This window comes from Diabrotica undecimpunctata, chromosome 7 (genome assembly GCF_040954645.1).
Source record: "Diabrotica undecimpunctata isolate CICGRU chromosome 7, icDiaUnde3, whole genome shotgun sequence".
Lineage (NCBI taxonomy): Eukaryota > Metazoa > Arthropoda > Insecta > Coleoptera > Chrysomelidae > Diabrotica > Diabrotica undecimpunctata.
In genome coordinates this window covers 92346055-92368181 of record NC_092809.1, presented here as the reverse complement: position 1 = coordinate 92368181, position 22127 = coordinate 92346055, and the positions used below count along the sequence as shown (strand labels likewise).

Below are 22127 nucleotides of genomic sequence, written 5' to 3'. Positions count from 1 at the left end.
TAAGTGTTTTTTTTTAACTTAAAAACAGATCACCATGTGTTAGCCGGTTTAACAATGAGAATTTACTGAATAGAAGAAAAATAATATACTGTAATCTTTTAAAGTAAATAGTTAGAAAGTAAGTAGTTAGAATATATCAGTAAACAAGATCATATTATTATAATACAGTAAAAAATATTAAATGTAAAATATGTAAATAAATACTAAACACTTTCCCAAACACTTTATATAAATATATGGTGTAAAAACTATATGGTGTAACTAGTTAGAACAGTGCGATTTATTCAGTACTTATCTCTTTTTTTTTTTTTAGAGAAAAATGTTACTCTGCAAAGTATAAAAGTAATGAATTAACGGACAAAGAAGTTGTATTTATTGGCAAAACATCTGCTAGCATTTTGTTAAAAGATTTGGGATTTAAATACGAAAATGACAATACGAAAAGAACATTAATTGAGAGCGTACCAGTATGGCTGTTTTAAGAGCCAAGTTTCTTCGTAAATTTATGAAAAATCCTAATAGTGTGCAGAGATCCAGAGACCTTGTTTTTTTTTTGACGAAACGTGGATTTATTCAAAGAGAAATAAAACAATTTCCTGGCAAGACAACAGTGTTAAAGTCTACGTAAACCAGAAAGGTACAATGCTAAAAGTTTTATAATTGTTCGCACTGGTTCTTCGAATGGATTTGTTACTGAAGCAAGTTATTTTGCTCAAAATTTAAAGTAGCTCTTTATCACGGGAAATGAACAATGAAATTTTCACTAAATGGATAAGTGAACAATGAATTTCCAATTTAGAAGAGCCATCATTAATTGTAACGGATAATGGTCCATATCAAGTGTTCACGATCTCTAGCAGGACTTGAATTTTATATTCCAGCAGGACAGTGTTGCATGCCATATGGCTAAAATAACTAAACAATGGTTTGTAGACAATAACATCAAATTCCTCTGATGTCTTTTAAACAGTCTAGATCTTAATGTTATTGAGACATTGTGGCATAAGATGAAACAGAAATTGCGTAATGATCCCCAGAGAACCTTCGCCGATTTGAAGAGTAAATTAGATGAATTATGGGATAGTTTCAACTAGAAATAAATTGTTTTTTACCGAACTTAAAAGTTTTCTATTTTTTAGTTTATTATACATAGGTTTCTTTATTTGAATTTTGTTGTCTTAATTTTTGTATGTACATTTTTTTGTCAATTTAGTTTGATAATATGAATAACCTGCATCTAGTCTTATTATGTTTATTGCAGTTTAGTCATTGTGTATGAATAATACCCGTTACGAGGCTCAAAGCTCTTCATTCTTTTTAACAGTAATAAAAACAAAGTTATTAATTAATTCTGAAAAACATATTTAACATTGAATAAACCAAATGATCAAGATGATGGAGCCCTGGAGTAGAATTCCATTCAGTTTTTTTAGACCATAACCCATATTATATTTTCTTATATGCAATGAAAACACTTTTCCCATAATGCCAATGATGACAATGTGCAAAGATCCAGGGGATCTACTGTATAGTCCGTAAATCAAAATTGCCAATAAATATGTTATATGGAAAGAAATCGTTTAGTTAAGGTTAGTTTTTCTTAATTTAGTGACTCGCTTTAAGACAAGGAGAGAAGCGGGATTTTCGTATTCTTGTTCTGCACGGTGGACTTTTTTTTGGCGAGGTAATTTGCCCAGCGATTTCTTCCTAGACTGATTTATTGATCGTGGCTTACTTGTATTTCTAACATTTAGAAACTTCCTTCGCCTTTTTGGTTCTAAAGGTTTGTTTAAAGCTTTTAGTTTATTCTTCTCAGAATATTTTATACCGTTTAACTTAACACCTTGATTATTAATAGGATACTTTTTAATTTGAAATATTGATACGGCAAACTCATCCAGATTGCCTTTAAAAGTTGGGTCGTGTGTATGGTGAATGTTTTTACTTATTCGCAAGATGTCATTACTCTCAGTAAACCGGGCTTTACATCCTAACGACCTTTGAGTGCACCTCCACGGCTTGGTCGGCAAACCCCATTTCTCAACTCTAAATTCGTGTCCATCTAGCACTGCTCGTTGTAATGACCCTTCTTGTAAATTCTTGTAAAGAAGAACTGAAATGAAGAAAACATCAGTAAACAATAAATTAAGGATAGGAATATTAAACAGTGATTCATTAAATAAATATTAAATAAATTAAGTAAAAAAACCGTTATGGAAATGAAAGTAACATTTATTTTAAAAATTATCTTGAGTGATCAGTTACTCAACAGGCATCCACCATATTTAGTCACTAGTTCCGATATAACTAAAATTGATATATGATTTTTCTGCAGATGAACTGTGATTGATTTGAGAGATGTCTGAAAAGGTATTTTATATCTTGAATGCAGATAACCCTGCAATAACACCTGAAATAGCCTGAAAGCACAGTATATTTAATCTAATTAAATTATAATAAAAGAAGGTGGTCGTAACCTTTGTATTTTGCAGCAGTACTGTGATAATATCAATCACGTTTTTACTTTTATTTTATTTTTTTACGCACCATTAAAATTTGAGAGTAAACAAATATGCTATTCATTTTCTTTGCGATTCTATGAAAGAGAAGAACAGTTCGATACTGAAACATTTGCCGAAATAGTTCGTACAAATTTTCTACAATTGAATCAACAACAAAGTACACCGTACGATACTTTGATAGAAGCTGTAAACATTCGATCTGGTGGAATTTAGTTCCTTGATGCTTAGATAGGGACAGAAAAAACATTAAAATTTTATTGTTGTTGGCGAGGATCAGTTCGCGTTGGCTTCATCTGTAATAGCTGCAACGTTTATTAGAAGACGGACGAACGTCTATCCTGTCGAAATTATTATTAAATATACAAATCAATGAAACACTACCTTGCAGCGTCGCCAAAAATAGCTTGAATAGCAATGGCGAAGATTTTACAGGCATACAAATTAATCCCTTAGGACGAATGTACGATGGTCCACACGAGGTCATTGTAGGCACTGGACAAAACTTCCAGGCACTTCCAATAATTCCCCAATTAACTGCAGCGGATGAACTAAACGCTTGCCCAACATAATCCAATTTGTGGCGGCACGTAAAGACGCTTCAGACAACTAACAGGCGAGTGATTTTGCACCAAGATCAAAGTGTAATTGTATTTTCGAAACAGTTGTTAAAAATTAGAAATGGTATTATTGACACCTCCAGAGGATTCATCACACTGCCCACAGATTTCGGTTACTTTACATACTCAAAGACGAGCTTATTCGGCGTGTTTTTCTGGACAAAGCACAACAGTTCAATAACCATAATTGGCAGAGTGAAGGAGCAATACAGATGTCGATAGTTTTAATGTGACCATTCAGAATTTTCTTTCAGGAAAGTTGTTTTCGTTCAAATCATTAACACAGTTGTATACCAGAATGGCGTAGTCAACTATCCTACAGAGTAGTTGTCTACCTAACTAACTAACCTCGCAATTTACAATTAAATGTAGTATCAGTTGTCATTATGCCGCCTAATATTAATCAACCTGTACCGTGCAATGGAACGAGACTGGCTGTGAAAACGCTATTGAATAATATCATTGAGGCAACGATCATCAAAGTAAAAGACAAAGGAGAGGATGTCTTGATCCCGCGTATACCGATGATTCGACTAAACTTTTTTGATTTTAAGCGTGTACAATTTTCCGTGCGTTTGGCTTTTGATAAGCGATAAACAAATCACAAGGCCAACCTTTGGAAGTTTTTGGAATTAACTTGGAGTTTCTTTGTTTCGCGCATGGATAATTAAACGTCGTTAAACCATTATCGTTGTATATTTACGAACCACAAAAAAATATTGTTTATCAAAAAACATTAAATTGATTCAACTTTTTTTCTTATAGAATATTTTTGAGTATTTAAATATCTTTTTGGCTTACTGTTAATTTTTAGCTATTGAACTCTGACACATTATTTAATTCTGCGGCGGTACTTAGTTTGCCGTGTCAACTAGTACAATTTACAATTTTCTAAACGGGAAGAAAATGTTCTTAAACTAGTAAATATATATATATATATATATATATATATATATATATATATATATATATATATATATATATATATATATATGTATATATGTATATATGTATATATAAATATAATGAAGGTGACAGCCTATCACCGAAAATTTCACATTTAGAATAAAGTTCTACACCAAACTGGCTTATACCATCTCTAACCGATCCTTGACTTGACGCTTTCCCGAAAGTTACCTACCAAAGAATTGTATTCTTAGCGTCGTTATATACACTATATTTATTTATATATATATATATATATATATATATATATATATATATATTTATATGTATATATATATATATATATATATATATATATATATATATATATATATATAATATATATATATATATATATATATAGATATATTTATATATATATATATATATACATATATATATATATATATATTTATATTTATATATATATATATATATATATATATATATATATTTATATATACAGAGTGAATCACCACTAACGAGACGGAAGATTAGAGCGAAACGGTAAAAGATTTTGAAAAAATTTGGATTATTCAATGTGTAATATAAGGCTTATTTTAAATGGACCATCCTATATATTAATGAATTATTAAATAAAAAAAAATTCTCTTTCGAGTGATATACGGATGTCCTATAACTAGGACTGATAGTTTCGCCGTAATTTAAAATTTTGTTAAACCGAAATCGATTTCAAATATTTTTAATTGTTACTTTCGATTTTTAAACCCATCATATTGACATATTGTTATAAACGAAACCAGTGTAGTTGTAAATACATTTTTTGTAAATAAATTAAAATTTTTATGTCTTTGGATTTGTATTTATTGGGAATAGGATAATTAGTATTAAAATATAATGAAAAGAAAATAAAAAAAAAATTGTTGAAAATCTGATGTTTTTTAGATTTTCTACGATTCATTAAGTGAAAGGCAACGGCGCAGAGGTTACAGTTTTCAAAAATGACGTAGATATTAACGTTATGTTTTAATTTTTTGTATTATCTGAAGTATTAAAATAAGTTTATTATTTAAATAAGAATAAAACTGTAAACTATATGTATTTCTTTGAAGTCATAATAATAGATGTACCTACGTGCCTAACTTCTTACGTACCTAATACGTACCTAACTTCTTACGTGCTTACGAGCACACACTCTTTTTTTGAAAACAATTAAATACATAACGAAACAGAAAGAATTTTAATAAAACAAATAATACAAAATAATACAAAATTAATGATGAACATAAATAATCCAAAACTTACTATAAGTAAAAAATGTTTAGGTATGTAACAGATGTTCAAATTGCTTGCCATCTTGTGCAATACAACAAGCGATTATATCTTCGAATGATTTATTTACATTATTTAACATAGCAGGAGTTATTGAAGCAAACGCGTTTGTAATTCTTAATTTCATAAATCATCTCTAGTAGTGGGAGGTGTAGCATATACAATATTTTTAATATAACGCCATTTTAAAAAATCCTGGTTAGTCCTGGTGACCTAGGGGGCCAATTATATGAACCACCTCTACCTATCCATCTGTTTGTAAATTTTCTGTTAAGGTAGTTCCTAACATCACGTGAGAAATGAGCAGGAGCTCCGTCCAACTGGAGCCACATTTTTGTTCGTAGGCTAAGTGAAAGGTTCTCAAGCTGTGTCCAAAAATCTTGTTTTAAAAAATATAAGAAATTTGTCCAATTGAGATGCCCGTCAAAAAAATACGGGCCGATAACGTACTCGCTAATAATGCCGCCTCAAACATTAACACTTCATCAGTGTTGGCGATCAACACTGATGAATCAGAAAATTCTAAGAGACGAGGCCCGTTTTTGGGCATTAGGTGCCTCGCAAATCATCGCCGACATGATATTTGTGTTCATCGACCCCAAAAATTCTCGAGTAATGATTCTGTATCAAATTTCCACAAATTTCTACGATACGAGACCCGTCTTGGGCACCAGGTACTCTGCACAGCATTATCGACATGATATTAGTGTTCAGCGACCACCAAAAAACCCCTTAGTAACGAGTTTGAATTGATTTTGTATCGAATTTAAACTCCAGGAGAAAAGGCCCAGATCTACCAGGAGTCTCAGACATTATCCTTTATTTATATTATCCATTATTAAGAAAATGTATTTTCCTTGTTCAATCATGCAATTTTCATTTCTACATCATCATTTTTATTCTAAAAGTTTCTGACACTCTTACAAATCATTGAGATCCATCCATTCATGGAGATCCATCCATCGTTTCATTAAGATCCATCAAACTTCAAAAATTTGGTAGGTTTATTGCTTATTCCTGAATGAGTGTAAATGTTAAAACGCTTATTGATGTTATCCGTCCTTAAAGAGTTAAAATACATTTCTGAGAGATAATAAACTTAAAGTACTTAAACAAAGAAATAGTTTAAAGTACTATCGTTTCATTAAGATCCATCAAACTTCAAAAATTTGGTAGGTTTATTGCTTATTCCTGAATGAGTGTAAATGTTAAAACGCTTATTGATGTCATCCGTCCTTAAAGAGTTAAAATACATTTCTGAGAGATAATAAACTTAAAGTACTTAAACAAAGAAATAGTTTAAAGTACTTAAAGTTGATAAGAGTACTTAAACAATACTTTCCCGAATCGAGTTATCAGTGGAACAGGCGATATTAAGTGGTCTGCGCGATCTCCAGATCTTACACCTATGGACTTCTTTTTTTTTTGTGACTTTTAAAAAGCATCACCTACGATAATCCTGAGGCTAGAGCCCAAAATTTGGATGAATTAAGATACCGAATAAGAGAAGTCTCCAATTCTATTACAGCAGAAACTCTTACATCTGTCCACAGAAGTTTTTATGACAGATTGGGATCCTGTTCAGCTGTAGGTCAAATATTTGAATCAATTCTGTAGGGCATAAAGAATTATTTATTTTATTAGGAATGATTTTTTATTTTTAAAGTGTATTTTTTGTTTTATCCTTTTAAAGAAATGCGCCTTTATTTTTAATTTAACCACAAAAAATTGTTCACATTATTAAAAACCGATATAAATGCACCGCCTTATAATGGTCAGTGTATTTTTATCAGTCAGTGAGTTTATGTTATAAGAAATGAACCGGGTAAGCAAAACAAAAATCGACGGACGGAAATGCATATCCCTTGCGTTATGTGTTACTAATTGATTTTCTAGTTTTCTGTCTATGAGTCTAGGTGTCGGAGCGGGGGGGATTGGAGAATTATAATTACCTCGTACGAGGCAATGGTGCCAATTTTAGCGCTTTATGTAATTGCAATATCTAATCCAAAACTTAACGCACTGTATGACACTGGGACTTAGGGTTGTCAAATTTGGAGGTATGTATAGTATGTATAGAGTTAAAAACAGTTATGGGAATCAAAATATTTATTTACATCTAATAAAAATAAGTTTATTTTTTATGATATGGTACAAAACAATTTTTACACAATGTTATGTTACATTTACCACAATATGTTAGTGGTCTGGCTTTACACTTCTTTCCTTGGCATCGTCTCTGCTTTTCCCGTTTCTCCATGAAGTGTTCTTTCCCATCGAATCTTACGTCCGTAAGTACTTTAGGTATTGATGTATTTTGTCGTCCAACAAAACTTGATCTACTGTAAGTCAATTCTAGGGATTGAACTGCTTCATATCGACCAAAATCTAATAAAGTAATATTTGACTTATTGACTCGTTTCAGAGAAGCCGTGAATTTACTAATACCATATTAATAACTTGTGTGAATATTGCACAATACCACTTCTTAGCTCTAATTTTAATGGCAAATTTTGTATGAGGGGTTATATATTATCAAAATTTGATGCAATAGTTCAATTGTACAGAAATCTCTGAAACCGCGAAGTCAAGCAGGTAGCAAATCGAGGAGAGGGGACTTTAGTTGAACGAGTTGCTGCAAAGAGTGAACATCCATTTAAAAACAATTGTAAACCAAATCAATGGTTTTGCGATATTGCCAGATAAAATCGTCGAATACTTGTTTATTTAGAACACATTTAATATTTTTTAATAAACATGAATAGTACAAGTGCCGTGAAAAATAAGACACTAAGGCACAATCCCGTGAAATTATATACAATGTTTTAAAATTTACACTATTATTTACTGAGTTACATAAGATACAAGAACGGGTAGCTGCTTAGATAGCTAAGCTCACTGTATGTTTAAAAATATTTAGCAAAGAAATATTATTATTTTATATCTATTATTGTGTTTGTTTTGTAAACAAGTATTCTGAATATTTTCGTCTACCAACCAAAATATACAAAGATTGATTATTATATAACATGTCAAGTAACTGAATCGTTTCTCGGAAAAACCTCATAAATCCAATTTCTCTAAAATTAAAATATTTGCGTCACTTGCTTCCGAACTCCCATATAAACGTATACAAACACTTATTTCTCGTATAAATATCATAGGTTCCATAATATCTACAAATAAAATTTGGTATGCTCTCATCATAAATCCACTTTCTTTCGTCTAAGAAAGTCACATGTCCATAACATGTGATGTTTTTTAGATAAAATAATTCGACTGCCTAGGTGTAAGGTGTAATGATTCTTGGTCGGGTTAGTTTATATCTGTGTCTTGGGTAGATAACGTCACGTCGTCGTTCATTGACAAAAATAAACATCCGGTTTACTGCACTTGTTCCTTTGTGTGTAAAATAATACAGAAGTGACTATTGTCCAGTGTTATGGAACAAAGAAATCACAAGGGGGCAGTAATAGCTGAGAAAAAAGTAAGAGATGATTGCAGGTGTTTTCTTTTATAATAATATTGTGTAGTACTGGATTCTTACTGTTTAATCACAAATTACCAACAACACATCCACTAACTTGTAATCTGACATTAATCTTAATTTCCTGAATTTTTATAGTTTCACCATGTATAATTGTAAAACATATCGATTAGTAGCTTAATTACAGTTTGTTCAACTTCCTGCAAACTATAGATTGCCTAATAGGTATTGAGGAAATGCTTGCAATAATTTCCTAGGTTTAAATTATATTTGTCAGCTTTCAAAAGTCAAAGGTTTTGTTATATGCAGAGGGCAACACACTTATTTGATGAGTCCGAATTCGTGAGACCACGAATATAACTTCGGGACTAGTTTGAGACGCAGTGTATTATAAATGTTTACTTCAACAACAACTATAGTATAATTCAGTAAAATGTCAATAAAACTGTATTTTACTACACGACTTCAGCATTCTATTTTATCATCGTCCATCGACAAGAATCGTACACGAGGAAGTAGAAAAAATTCAAAATTATAATTACATTCGAACTGTGTTCTTTTTTAGATGCCAAACGACTTAAATGTTTCAAAAAAGTTTGGAATACGTGAATATATATTTACTGAATTTTATACTATGTATGAAAAAACGACCAAGACGCGTATTCGGTTAGTCTACTAACAATAAATCAGATACAACGACAAAACGTAATGAATGAAACAAACCGCAATTGTGTTCACCACTTGTATTATCAAAAATACCAATATACAACAAAATGAACTTTCAACATGAATATGCTTTACCAGTGCCCATTAAAAAGACAAAACTAGAAACTCTAGAAAAGCTTCTTCCTCTTTTACATGACCACGGTAACAGAACATTTTATGAAGACTTGATAAAAAGCCAGAGGAACATAAAAAGCCAGACGACCATAGGACCTGACGGTTTTCATTCATAGGAAATTTGTAGAAGAATTGAACTACAAAGGTAGCAGAGAAAGTATAAGGCAGGAATTGTTCACCAGCTTGCATTTCGATTGAGAAAGACGTCAAATAATAGAAAAATATTGATTGAGAAACACGACATTAGACATTTAAGACTGTAGTATCTCAAGAACATTCAAAAAGCTAGGGAATAAAATAAATTTATTGTTTTCGCTGACGAGATTTATTGGTTATCCAGACATACTTCAAACAAAAATTGGAGTGACACTAGTAATAATGAACTAAGAAAACCTATGTCAATGGATTAGGTACAAGAAAACGATAGAACACCTAAATATAAGTTTTTATCTCAGTACTGGCAGTTCAAAAAAGGACAAGTGCAGCTTGTGGAATTTCAGAACAGACCTTGCAAAGAGTTCGCAAAATGAGTGAGGAGGAATTAAGTAAGGAATATAAAGGATTCGTTTTCATCCGAAAACCCTCGACTTGCCACAAGGTATTAAAATCTCAATCAGAAATATCATTTATGACATGTACAAAGCAAAAGAACATGTTACAAGAAAGACACTTACTCAAAAAATAAAGGACAGAGAACTTTATGATATGGGTTTGACCAGTTTATCAAAAGTATTAAAAGCTATGGGTTTTAGATAAAAAAAACCAATAATCGTAAAGTGTTGTGCGAGCTGTCCAATGTTGTTGGAAAAAGGTGGAAATTTATAAGAAACTATTTAAAAAACAAGAATTCCGAATTTGCCAGACAATTTGTGTTTCTTGACGAAACATGGATTTTTGCGAAAGGAAATAATACCAAATCATCCTGGCAAGATGATTCTACCAAATGCTATTCGAGTACTAGTACGAGTAATGGCAAAAGATATATTATATTGCATGCAGGAAATACGGAAGGTTTTATACCCAATGCTAGTCTTATATTTTCTTCGACAAAAAAAACTGACGATTACCACGGAAATATGGATGCCGATATTTTTGAACATTGGTTTGAGGAAAAATTATTAAAAAATCTGAAAAATCCGTCATTAATAGTCTTAGACAATGCTTCGTATCACACCAGAGAGGAGGAAAAGTTTCCCACAGGTAGCTGGAAAAAATAAGACTTAAGAAAGTGGCCGTCGGAGAAAAATATAGAACACGAACATCTAGTTTTAAAAGCTGAATTATTGAATAAGTGCAAAGAACACATTACTGAGAAAAAATTTGTCGTTGACCAAATGGTACTAAAATATGGTCATGAGGTCCTAAGACTACCACAATATCACTGCCAGTACAATCCAATTGAATTGGTGGGGGGCATCACTAAAAACTACTATGATAAATGCATGTAAGACCACCGACGAAGCCAGCGTTTTACAACTCTGGCAAGATGCACTAAACCAAGTCAATGAGGAACAATGGCGGAAATGTATTGAGCATACTAAAAAAAAATTTTAGAGTCATATGAAATAACAAGTTATTGATGAAGTAAGACCTTTTATTATTCGTAATGATGAAGATTCAGATGAATCGGATAGTGAGTCAGATAGTGATGATACCTGTCCATAGATTAAGACGTAGATAGAAAAATTAACACAAAAGGGTACCAACCACCAAAAAAAAAACAAAAAAAAATAAAACAAAAACCTCATGCAGGAGTTAGCCGGAGGCACGCCGCACGACGCTCTTGAATGCAAGCACCAAAAAAATTAGATTAGCAAGTAAGGAAGATTAAGGACATGACTGGACGAATGACTGGGTATTAGACGACGGATGAAAGGATTCGATGCTTAATCGCTCTCGACTGCACTTGGTGCAGAAAAGAGAAAGCAAGTATCGGCACACACAACCATCATTAGATCGCCGAACAATAGTGATAAAGCCAAATGGGCTAACCTACCACTTAAATGTAACTAGTCGAGACCTGGCTCCAAAGACCAGGGGGCGGAGGAAAGCCGGGGCTGGTTGTACCGTAGGAGGACAACCTACCTCGGTGGGTTTGGGAAGGTGTATGTGGGAAGTAGGAATAAGTCTTTGTTTTATATAGATATATATTTTTATAGATATATTTATAAAATATATAAAAATAAAAATATAATACAAAATTTTGAACATTGGCAAATTTTTTTATGCTTAAAAAAAATAGAGTTTAGTACACGCTGAAAAAGAATTTTTGTTTTTTCAGCATAAAGATTAACCACAATATTAATTTTTGAAGTTGCATGTGTAATATGAAAAATTTTTCAAAAACGGCTATTTTTTCGAGAATGGTATCAAATCGAACCAGAATTTTACGTAGATTCTAAAAAAAATAACAAAAAGCACAATTTCTATTTAAAATAAGAAACTTAATGGCGACTTCCGGTACAACCGGAACTGCTAGAAGAATGCAAATATTTAAAAAATGAAGAATGCTTTGCATAACCCATTATTCCAAGTTTGCAGAAACCAGTGACGACCCGAACTTTGAAAACCTTTAACCAACATGTTGTGTGAATGACTCTGTATATTTCATACTCAATGTTTATCAATTTACATTATGATATTCAATTATTATAAATTATTAATATTAATACAAAGTTATTTTATTAAAAAAAAATCCCTAATGTCGTATTATCGAATTAAGAAAACCGCGTACATTTTTAATTTGAGAACCGCTGACTACCTGAGGCAAATCTGAACAGACACTTTTATTACTTATGCGACAGGCTAAAACGATCCTACTACAGTGAAACTTGGATAATTCGAATCTCAAGGGACCGTTAAAAAAATTCGAATTATCCAAAAATTCGAATTAAAAATATATCCACAAAAAACAAAGATGCCTACAAAAACATCTGCAAACGATAAAAATTAACAATAGTTGACCATTTTTATCGCTTGCAGAAATATCGAATTATTTTATCGTTTACAGAATTATCCAAGAATTCGAATTAAAAATATATCCACAAAAAACAAAGATGCCCAAGAAAACATCTACAAATGATAAAAATCACCAATAGTTGACCATTTTTATCGCTTTCAGATGTTTTCGTTACAATTTTTGCCCGAATTTTGTCAACCGAAAAAAATGGGCCAATAAAATTCGGCCAGAATACTAATTAAAGCATTTGCAAGCTATAACAAATGGTCAATTATTGTCGATTTTTATCATTTGCAGGTTTTCTCATTGGTATTTTTGTCCAAGTATTGGCCGAAACAATCGGCAGATAAAAAATTTCCAGTGAGAACGCATCAGTAAAACAATAAAACATTTTGTCTCAAAAAATTTATTGAAAATAAGAATACATATTTGTTGCAATTATTGAAAATAGACTAATTTTTTCCAAAGAAATCCGAAATTTTTAGCTGCTTTTTAGAATTTAACTTCTCGGTAATGACAAACGATTCTAAGATGTTCAGTGAACTAAAAATAGAGTGACTTACATCATTTTTACTTTCAAAGTACCGTTTAGGTTGCGTAATATGGTGTGTTGCTTCGGCCGCACCCGGAACATGTATTTCTCCCGCCACTAATGATGCGTCGTCTTCATCACTTTCTTGTTTTTCATCATTGTCCTTAAGCACTTCAGCGATGATCTCTGCATCGGTTATTTCACCACATACTACAACATCTTCATCCACGTTGACAAAATCTTCATAAGAGATGGCAGGATCAGAAATGATGTCCCCCCAGCAGTCAACTGAAAGCAGCTCTTCTGTTAAATTGTCGTCTGTGTTCTCCCCTTTTTTTATAAAACCAGCTCTTTTGAAACGGTGTTTGATCGTTTCAGGTGTTACTTGGTCCCAAGCTTTCTTACACATTCGAGATGCCTGTAGAATGTCTAACTTTATTTTAAGGGTGTCGCAATCTTCCATCAATATGTTTTTATAAATATGTTTTATAAATTTTTTATGACACCCTGGTCCATAGGCTGGAGAACTGAAGTCATGTTAGCAGGAAAAAAAATAACTTTTACATTTTCCATCAGTGGGATAGTGGTGTGTGCCGTACAATTGTCAATAAACAAAATAACTTTTCTTTTTTCTTTTATGAACTTTTTGTCTAATTTTTTCAGCCAGTTCTCGAAAAGATCACTAGTCATCCAAGCTCTTGCGCTGCTCAGATATTCCACTGGTTTTGACTTGACGTTCCTAAAACAACGCAGATTAGCCGACTTGCCAATCATCAGTAGAGACAGTCTTTCCGATCCGTCCATGTTTGCACCAATTAGGAGAGTTACTCTTTCTTTACTTAGTTTTCCTCCGTGACATTTTTCGTTTTTAAATGCTAGCATTTTGTCAGGAGTGCATTTAAAAAAGAGACCCGTCTCGTCAACATTAAAGATATCTCTTTCATCTATACCCTGAATCATCTCTTCCAATTATTTTTTCCACTGGTTGGCTTCTTGCTGATTAACGGTCCCACTTTCTCCAAAAATGGATTTAAAATTTCTCCTCGCTTATACTCGCCTTAAAATTATTTTTCTCCATTTCAATAGCAAATTGTTCAGCTTTGCTTCTTATAAGGGGACCACTCACGGGAATCTTCTTATCCCTAGCTTGTTTGAACCATTTTAACACACAACTGTCTAAATTTGGATTTTCTGGTTCCTTAACCTTTTTCGATCTTTACCGCACTTACTTTCACTGTTGAGAATTGTTTCTTTATTCCTCAAGTAGGTGGATAATGTGTTAGGAGGAATTCCAAAGTCCCTGGCAATCTCAGATTTTTTTTTCGTCCCCTTTTCTACTTCTCTAATTGCCGCTATTTTTTTTTTTTCGATAACGTTAAAGTTTTGTATGTTTTCGTATTACCATGCGACGACATCTTTACTCAATACGAAGTGACATGACGTGATTTGCGGTGATTGCAATTGCAACGCCAACGCATCTCAACTCAAGGGGCGTGCCAGATGGGGTAGAATTTATGTGACAGGTACGGGTACAATGTACAATGGCCTTGAATGCCTTGAAACAAGTGGCACGTTAGAACAGAAAAGAATACTACCTCTTTTAGCGGAAATTTTCAGCATGAAATTGGCATTTTTAACTTGTAGAAAAGTTCGAATTATCCAAAATATAATTCGAATTATTCACGACTTTTTAACATTACTTATATAGGAAATGCTAGGGACCACAATAAAAATTCGAATTAAAGAAGATTTCGAATTAACGAAGTTCGAATTAAGCAGGTTCTACTGTATATCAATTTGACCGTCCAACAGGTAAAAAATAAAAAACGAAAAACCTTTAAAATCTGGTGGATCTGCCAACGTCGCGTAACTAAAATTCTCGATCGGTCTGACCTTGGCGGTTTCAGATATTTCTGTCGACCTGTAATACCCTTATAATCGTTTCATTTTAGACAAACTAGTTTTCTATTATATGTCACTAAGTATGACTGTATAACCACATTTACATCCGGTGATGATAATTTTCGACCTCCAAGTAAAAATTTTTATTTCAAATAAGTATTTTAAATCATACACTTTTGTGAAAGTTGTCATCCCTTTAAAATTTTACAAACTACACACCAATACTATAACAATTTTCAATTGAAGGTGACTCATCTACAAATTGAACTAAGAGCTAACGGTAACAATGTTAAATGACAGAAGTCAAGTCTTACCGACACTTACCGGAGTCATTTTTATTGTGTATGCTTCGCCAATGTCAATAAGTGAAAAGTAAGATGGTTCCATAAAATTTGTCCCCGTAACAATACACCTTCTGTATCTTGTATGAGTGGGAATTGAAGAAATAGTCTATTCCTTCGGTTTCTTCATCATCAAACGTCCATATCTGCATAGGCGTGGTATGTTCTGTTTCTTGTGAATGTGACTTTGTTTTATATTTATTAAGTAGACTTTATTATATTAACTTTAAAATAGTTTTTGAGGTAAGTAAATAACAGACAAATAGCAGAATAATATGATTGACGTTTGTTTTTTTTAAGCAATAAGATGGATGCCGTAGTGGGTCCAAGTAATGTACAAAGAAAGCGGAAGTTTATATCGGTAGAAGAAAAGTAGATTGTCTGTAGAGTGTATGAAAATTTAAAAAATACACTTCGTACAGTGGAAGCTGTAGCTCAGTGTTCATTTTTACCGGGGGTATCTGTGTCGACAATTAAACGCATTCTACGTGAAAAAAAGGTGACTGGGATTGTGCAAGCTCCAAAAGTACATTGTCGTAGTAGAAAAAAAATTGAATTGGACGAGTATCAGAAAACTTTTGTACGCATACTATTCACTTTTTCTTTTTTGAGAATAAAGCGCCAACCCTCGAATCCGTTAGGACAAAGGTAATGAAGAATAATCTCAATGCAAAAATGAGCAAAGAGGCGTTAAGGATAACAAAAGAAAATTTATATATGCCAAACGATGCCATAAATCTGTCTTAATAGAAAGACAAGATTTAGTCTCATGACGACGAAGATATCTTCGCTCTATTAGAGAGGTTCGTTCTGCCCCAAAAAAGATTTATTATCTGGATGAAACGTAGGTGAATCCTGATCACACAGTATCTAAGATCTGGCAAGATACTACTGTAACGAGTTATCGTCAAGCATTTGTAGACGGTCTATCAACAGGGTTACGAGGACCAAGGGGTAAAGGGCAACGACTGATTGTCGCCCATTTAGGCAGTGAGAATGGCATTTTAGACAATACTAATTTTTTTATCCAAAAAACGGGGGATTATAACGAAGACATGGATCCACAACGCTTTGAAAAATAGTTCACGAATCGAATCAAATTCGGTAATAGTGATCGATAACGCTTCTTATCACAGCCGTTTAGTAGAACATCTGCCAACTAATGCTACCAGAAAAGCAAACAGGCAAAGTTGGTTAGGACAAAAAGGAATTCCATTTTGCGTGGACATGGTTAAGGCTGAGCTTATAAGTACCATTACACAGCATCGTGATAGATATCGCCAGCATGTTGTAGATACAATGGCTTGTGTTAAAGACATCTCCATTTAGAGACTTCCGATTACTAATGCGAATTAAACTCGATAGAATTAATCTGGGCTCAAGTAAAGGGTTACGTAGCGCGTGAAAACCTGACACAAAATTTCTGATTTCCAACGTTTGTTAGAACTCGTAATGGAACGGATACGGAAAGAAGATTGGGCTAATGCCGTAGACCATATAATCAAGAAAGAAGAGAAAACGTGAAGATCGGAAGGGATGGTAGACACTGTTTTCGACACAATATTAATAAACTTAATTAAGTGTGACTGGGGATTCCACTTCGTACAAGTTACTGTATTCCAAAACTTCGTGAGTATACCTTAGCTAATTATTTTTTTGTTTTGCAATTCTATTTCTATATCAATGAAATATAATCATTTTTAAAAAAGTTTTCTGTTTTTTTGAAGCACTCTATTAGGCACTCTATAATAACAATAAAATTTAGTTTGTTTTGTTAGACAACTATAAGATAGCTGTCATAAGACACATGGCCTTAGACTTAATTTTTACGTAATTACTTATGTGTTTAAATAAATAATAAATAATTAAACTATTATTTTGGTACGCCTCTGTAAAGTCGATAAGGGGAATATCGGTTGGTTGCTTTAAACGCGATGTTGCCAATGAATCACCCTAAATTGGAAATTGTTATACTGTAGTGCGTTTCTAGTCTATATTATAAACTTATAGTAAATGTGATACGAAGATACTTAGCGCTAAGTAGACAACTAGAAGGACTAGACACCTGAATTTATTAAGAAAACATAACAAAAACATAACATATTTTATTTATTTAAATATTTACAAAAAATGAAAATAAAAACTACATCCTAACATGAAAATAACAAACAAAATCAGTTTTTAGACATTTATTTTTTGATGAAACCTTCTGAAGCAATTTTCAAAACATAAACCTGGTTGGCCTGGGCATTCGGGGCAATAATACATACTTTCTTTTCTAGTTTTAGTCAAATCCCAGCAATATTTGCAGAGTTTTCTTTTTCTTTTGCCATCAGGTCTTTTTGCACAGTAGTGCGGTAAGTGTCCCAGCAATGGTTTTTTAGTAGATGGGCAGTATTCTGAAAATGAATGACCCCAACTGTCTAAAACCCACCTACTGTCACTGAATCAAAAATCAATATACGAACTCATATGTAATCACTTATATGCATCCGGATATATAATATAAATTTGTTACAATCAAGTTTCAATTCATAAATAAACCATAAATAAGTCAAAAATCTGTGGCAAACTGGTTTGGCATGGAAACTGTGACTAGTTTCCATACCAAACACACTATCATCATTAACTGTCTAAAAGCATATAAAGCATTTAAATATAAGAAATTCTTCTCGAGGTCGTGATCAACATGTAATTCCAGTCACGTACGGGTATTTACCTTTCACTTCAGTACAAATTAATAATCCTTCAAATAGAAGCTTATAGTTGAGGTAATCTATATAGCAGATTTGTAGGTTTGGTAGTTTTGCTTTAAGATATAGAGCGGCGGCTGGTTGTTCTGGTAATTAAATATATAATTAAAAATATTTATTTTTTACTTGGATATATCGTATGTGCTAAAATAAATTTTGACCATTTTTATTTCCATTTCACCTTACAGGATGTGATGGGATGTGAGAGGGTACAACCACCCTCTTAACGCATGCTTGCATTAATAACTGATGTAGAATATCCTTTGTAATTACTCTTGTAATTATTAGAATCATTTATACTAAAGAACTTTATAAAAATAGAGTTTTTTTTAGAACTAATGTAAGTATAGAGTTCAAATTTTTTAAAATTTAGCAAAAAATGCAAGCATGTTCCTGCTCTATTTTTGTGTATTTCAAAAATGCAAAGCTTAAAAATATAACAACTTTTTTAAATCGAGAGTGTTTTCACTGTTATTTGTAATTTGTTGGAATATTATTTGCACAACACAACTATTAATAAGGAATCACTTAAAATATTTATACACTTATTCCACTTTCTCCTTCTACGCATTTTCTTTGTCACTATCATCATTCAATTCAATAATAAATTAACTTCCACCATTAGTATAGAAGTGCCAAAATGCCAGTATATAAGTTATTATAGTTTTCTTTAACTTTCATTATTCTGGTGATTCTTTTTAATTACCTCAATTACCTTGTATCAAATTTAGGAAATGTAGCTTATACTACTCTCTATAGTAGAAGCCACAGTTGGAATGCAGAATGCAGTGCAAGTAAGATAGGCAATGTATTTCTTACTGGGAACGGCCGATTACATTGCCGGTTTGTCCCCAGCGGCGCATCGGGATTGGATTTAAGAATCATAGCATTGGAATATATGCGCACACAACAATTGCCTACGGTCGTATAAAAGACTATTATTATTGTTTCAATTAAAGCATGATTCAATCACAAATGTATAAATAATAGAGTTACATTATCGAACTAAACAATAACATGAAGAAAAATACTATAAAAAAAGTAAAATATATCAAAATCTCATTGTTGATGACTTATCTATATTTATCAATTTTCAATAGCTTCCATTGTAAACACATTCTTTGGGAAATAAAGATCATTATAAAGTCATTAGGAAAAGCGAATCAGTTTTTATCCCCATTGTCCACGCAAAGCAAACATGTATCTTTGTCAACTTGGGTACTGGCTATTAGACCAAAAAATTGTTGGCAAAACTATGAAAGCTCAGTTCTATTTCATTTTCGCAAGTGGATGAAAGTACCTACATCATGAAGCCGTTGCCAATATCTGTCGTGAATTTCAAACAGGGTATGACTCTTAGTGTGGCAAGTAAAACATGCGTTGTTAAATGTATTGATCTATCGTCTGAACTTAAAAAATGGTGACAGCTTGACTATTACTGTGGAAAAAGTATCGAAAATGCGCGGTGTGAGTGTTCGCAAAATTTATGACTTCCGCGAAGAGGCCCAGCAAGGCAAACTAAAATCGGTACAAAAAAGGAAGAAAAACAGTTTCCAGTCCCATTCACGTGAGAATACTTACGATGAGGAAGTGAAATCTCAAAAATTGTCCATGATTTTTTTTACAGCATACCCCAACCGTTGACAACATAATAAATAGAGGGGAGGATGATGAGAACCTACTAGCTTTTTCAAAACACATATTTCGTAAGTTACTAAATGACATGGGTTTTAAAGATGGTAAAAAAGGTCGAGAGTCGATAATGATGGAAAGAAAATATATCATATCCTGGAGAGACAAGTACCTCATGCAAATAAAAACATTAAGGAAGAAGGATAATGTAAACCTTATTTATACCGATGAGTCTTGGATTAACGTCGGTGCTTCAGACAAAAAGGAATGGAGAGACAAAACGATCAAGAATCCACGAGATGCCTTCATAAAAGGGCGCTCTACTGAACTGAAAGCTCCAGCCCAAAGAGGTCCTTAGTATTTACGAGGTATTAGATATTTTATGTATACAGGCATTTTTTAAGAATTAATTTGATTTTTTTTTGTTAACTCAGTTAAATTAATTAGTACAGGTTTTTAAAACGAAGCGCGTGCGGTCCTGATTCCTCAGTCTATCGTCAAATTACCACACACCTACCACTGTGCTGGCAAGAGCGGCATCTCTGCGCGCCGTAAGACCCCTTGTTAAATTGCTTCATGTGAGACCTTCAATAAGTTGTTTTTTTTTGTATAAAAATCTTCGAAATACAAATCATTTTCCATTAAAAAGCTTTGCAGTTCAGCTTTCTTTGAAGATGTATTTGGTATCTTAGTGAGCTGTCGGGAATGATAGATAAAATTTCAAATACAGTGGTGAGCACTTCCACCAAATAGTTTATCGCGCAGACAATAGCATATTTATGATAAGAGCCATGCAGTGGCGTTGCAATATGCCACTTTGAGTGCAGCCAAATATATACCGTAGCTAATTTGAGAAGAGTGTTTGAAACGAAAGAGTGTCATATTTGAAACCGCACTAATTACAAAATTATTACACACACATAATAAATGGGGTTTGATTTTAAACAGATTGTTTTATCGATACCAAACTTTTTAGTCAAATCAGCGACTTAGTAAAAATGTTCAGTACTGACATGTAAAAATATGAATATAATAAAATATGAGCACGTGGGCTCCATACTCTTGTAGGATTCAACGTAACACTCCTCTATTTTGTTCGCACATAACTTCAAACTATTCGGAACCCATCCTTCACTTTCTCCGCAACGTACCTACAATAAAACCCCGATCCTTTATTTGCAGGCATTTTTGATATACACATGTTTGAACCATCTGCCCAACTTTTCTTAACTGTATCATAGGTATCATACCAAATTTTGTCTAAATACATAGTAAATTCGCTCTACTTTCTTGCCTATATTTAGTAATTTGTTCTAGGTAGATATTAGGTCTGTTGAATATTCTTTGGTTTTCCATAACGGCTTGACGTTTATTTATGTTTTAAATTTAAAGCCTATTTTTATCCAATTGTGAAGGGTTTTCCTACAGACTTTACCTATTTCTATTGTAGATACTTCATTGCTTCTCTAACAATCGTATATTGCGATTTTCAATAGTTTTGTAAGTAAAGCATCTATAGGTCTTGAAAAATTTTTGTCACTATTTTAACTATTTTATATGGCGTCAAGCCCTCACCTATATTTGCATTATCCATTTATATTATTTCCATTATTTGTTTATTTATATTATTTTCATTCCATATTTCTATTTAGTTATTTATATCATCGGTATTTTAAGTATTTCAATTTACTTTGTCTTTACTATTGTCGTAATAAGAAGGCCCGGCATCAAGCCATTATTTATCACCATTCCATATTATTTCAGAAGAAAAAGGGTTTGAAAAAATTAATCTCCAATTTTTGTATACAAAGTTGATCCAGCGAAAGAGTCTTAGTGTTTGGGAACAAAACCCAATGAATTACATGAAGAGGAGAGCTTTGCTTTTCAGAGCAACAACCAATAACAATTATTATAAATTGTAAAAGGCGAGGCGATGCGTGTCGAGATGCGCATTAGGTCCACTCTAATAGCCCACGTAGTACGTGTTACAAGTACGTGTTAACGAACACCTGTCAGAAGAAATTGAAATAAGATGAGGAGTGAAACAGGGAGGCGTATTGTCGTCAATTTTTTCTAATGCCTACTCCGAAGAGATCCTGAAAAACGCTCTTGAAGGTTAAACAGCTGGAATAAAGGTAAATGGAGTTCCCATTAACAACATTAGATATGCGGACGACACTGTGATCTTAGCCGAAAATATTGAAGATCTTCAGAGACTGGTGACCAGAATAGCGGAGTACGGAAAAGAGTATGGTCTAACAATGAATGTCAAGAAGACGAAATTTATGAGAATATCGAAAACTC

At 32.7% G+C, this 22127-nt stretch overlaps 1 protein-coding gene across 42 annotated transcripts in view; it reads right to left on the bottom strand.

The window, feature by feature from the left end:
- The window catches only part of LOC140445580 (uncharacterized), a 538348-nt gene that overhangs the window by 417740 nt on the left and 98481 nt on the right, over positions 1-22127 (bottom strand). The window contains exon 5 of one of the 42 annotated variants that reach the window (XM_072537704.1): positions 1566-2113. The exons of 39 other annotated variants lie outside the window; for them this stretch is intronic. In XM_072537704.1, the coding sequence (XP_072393805.1) occupies positions 1581-2113 (533 nt within the window). In that variant the 3' untranslated portion in view covers positions 1566-1580. Of the gene's footprint in view, positions 1-1565; positions 2114-7468; positions 7766-17604; positions 17862-22127 lie in introns of those variants that run through there. 2 more of the 42 variants (XM_072537740.1, XM_072537751.1) reach the window with 2 other exon arrangements.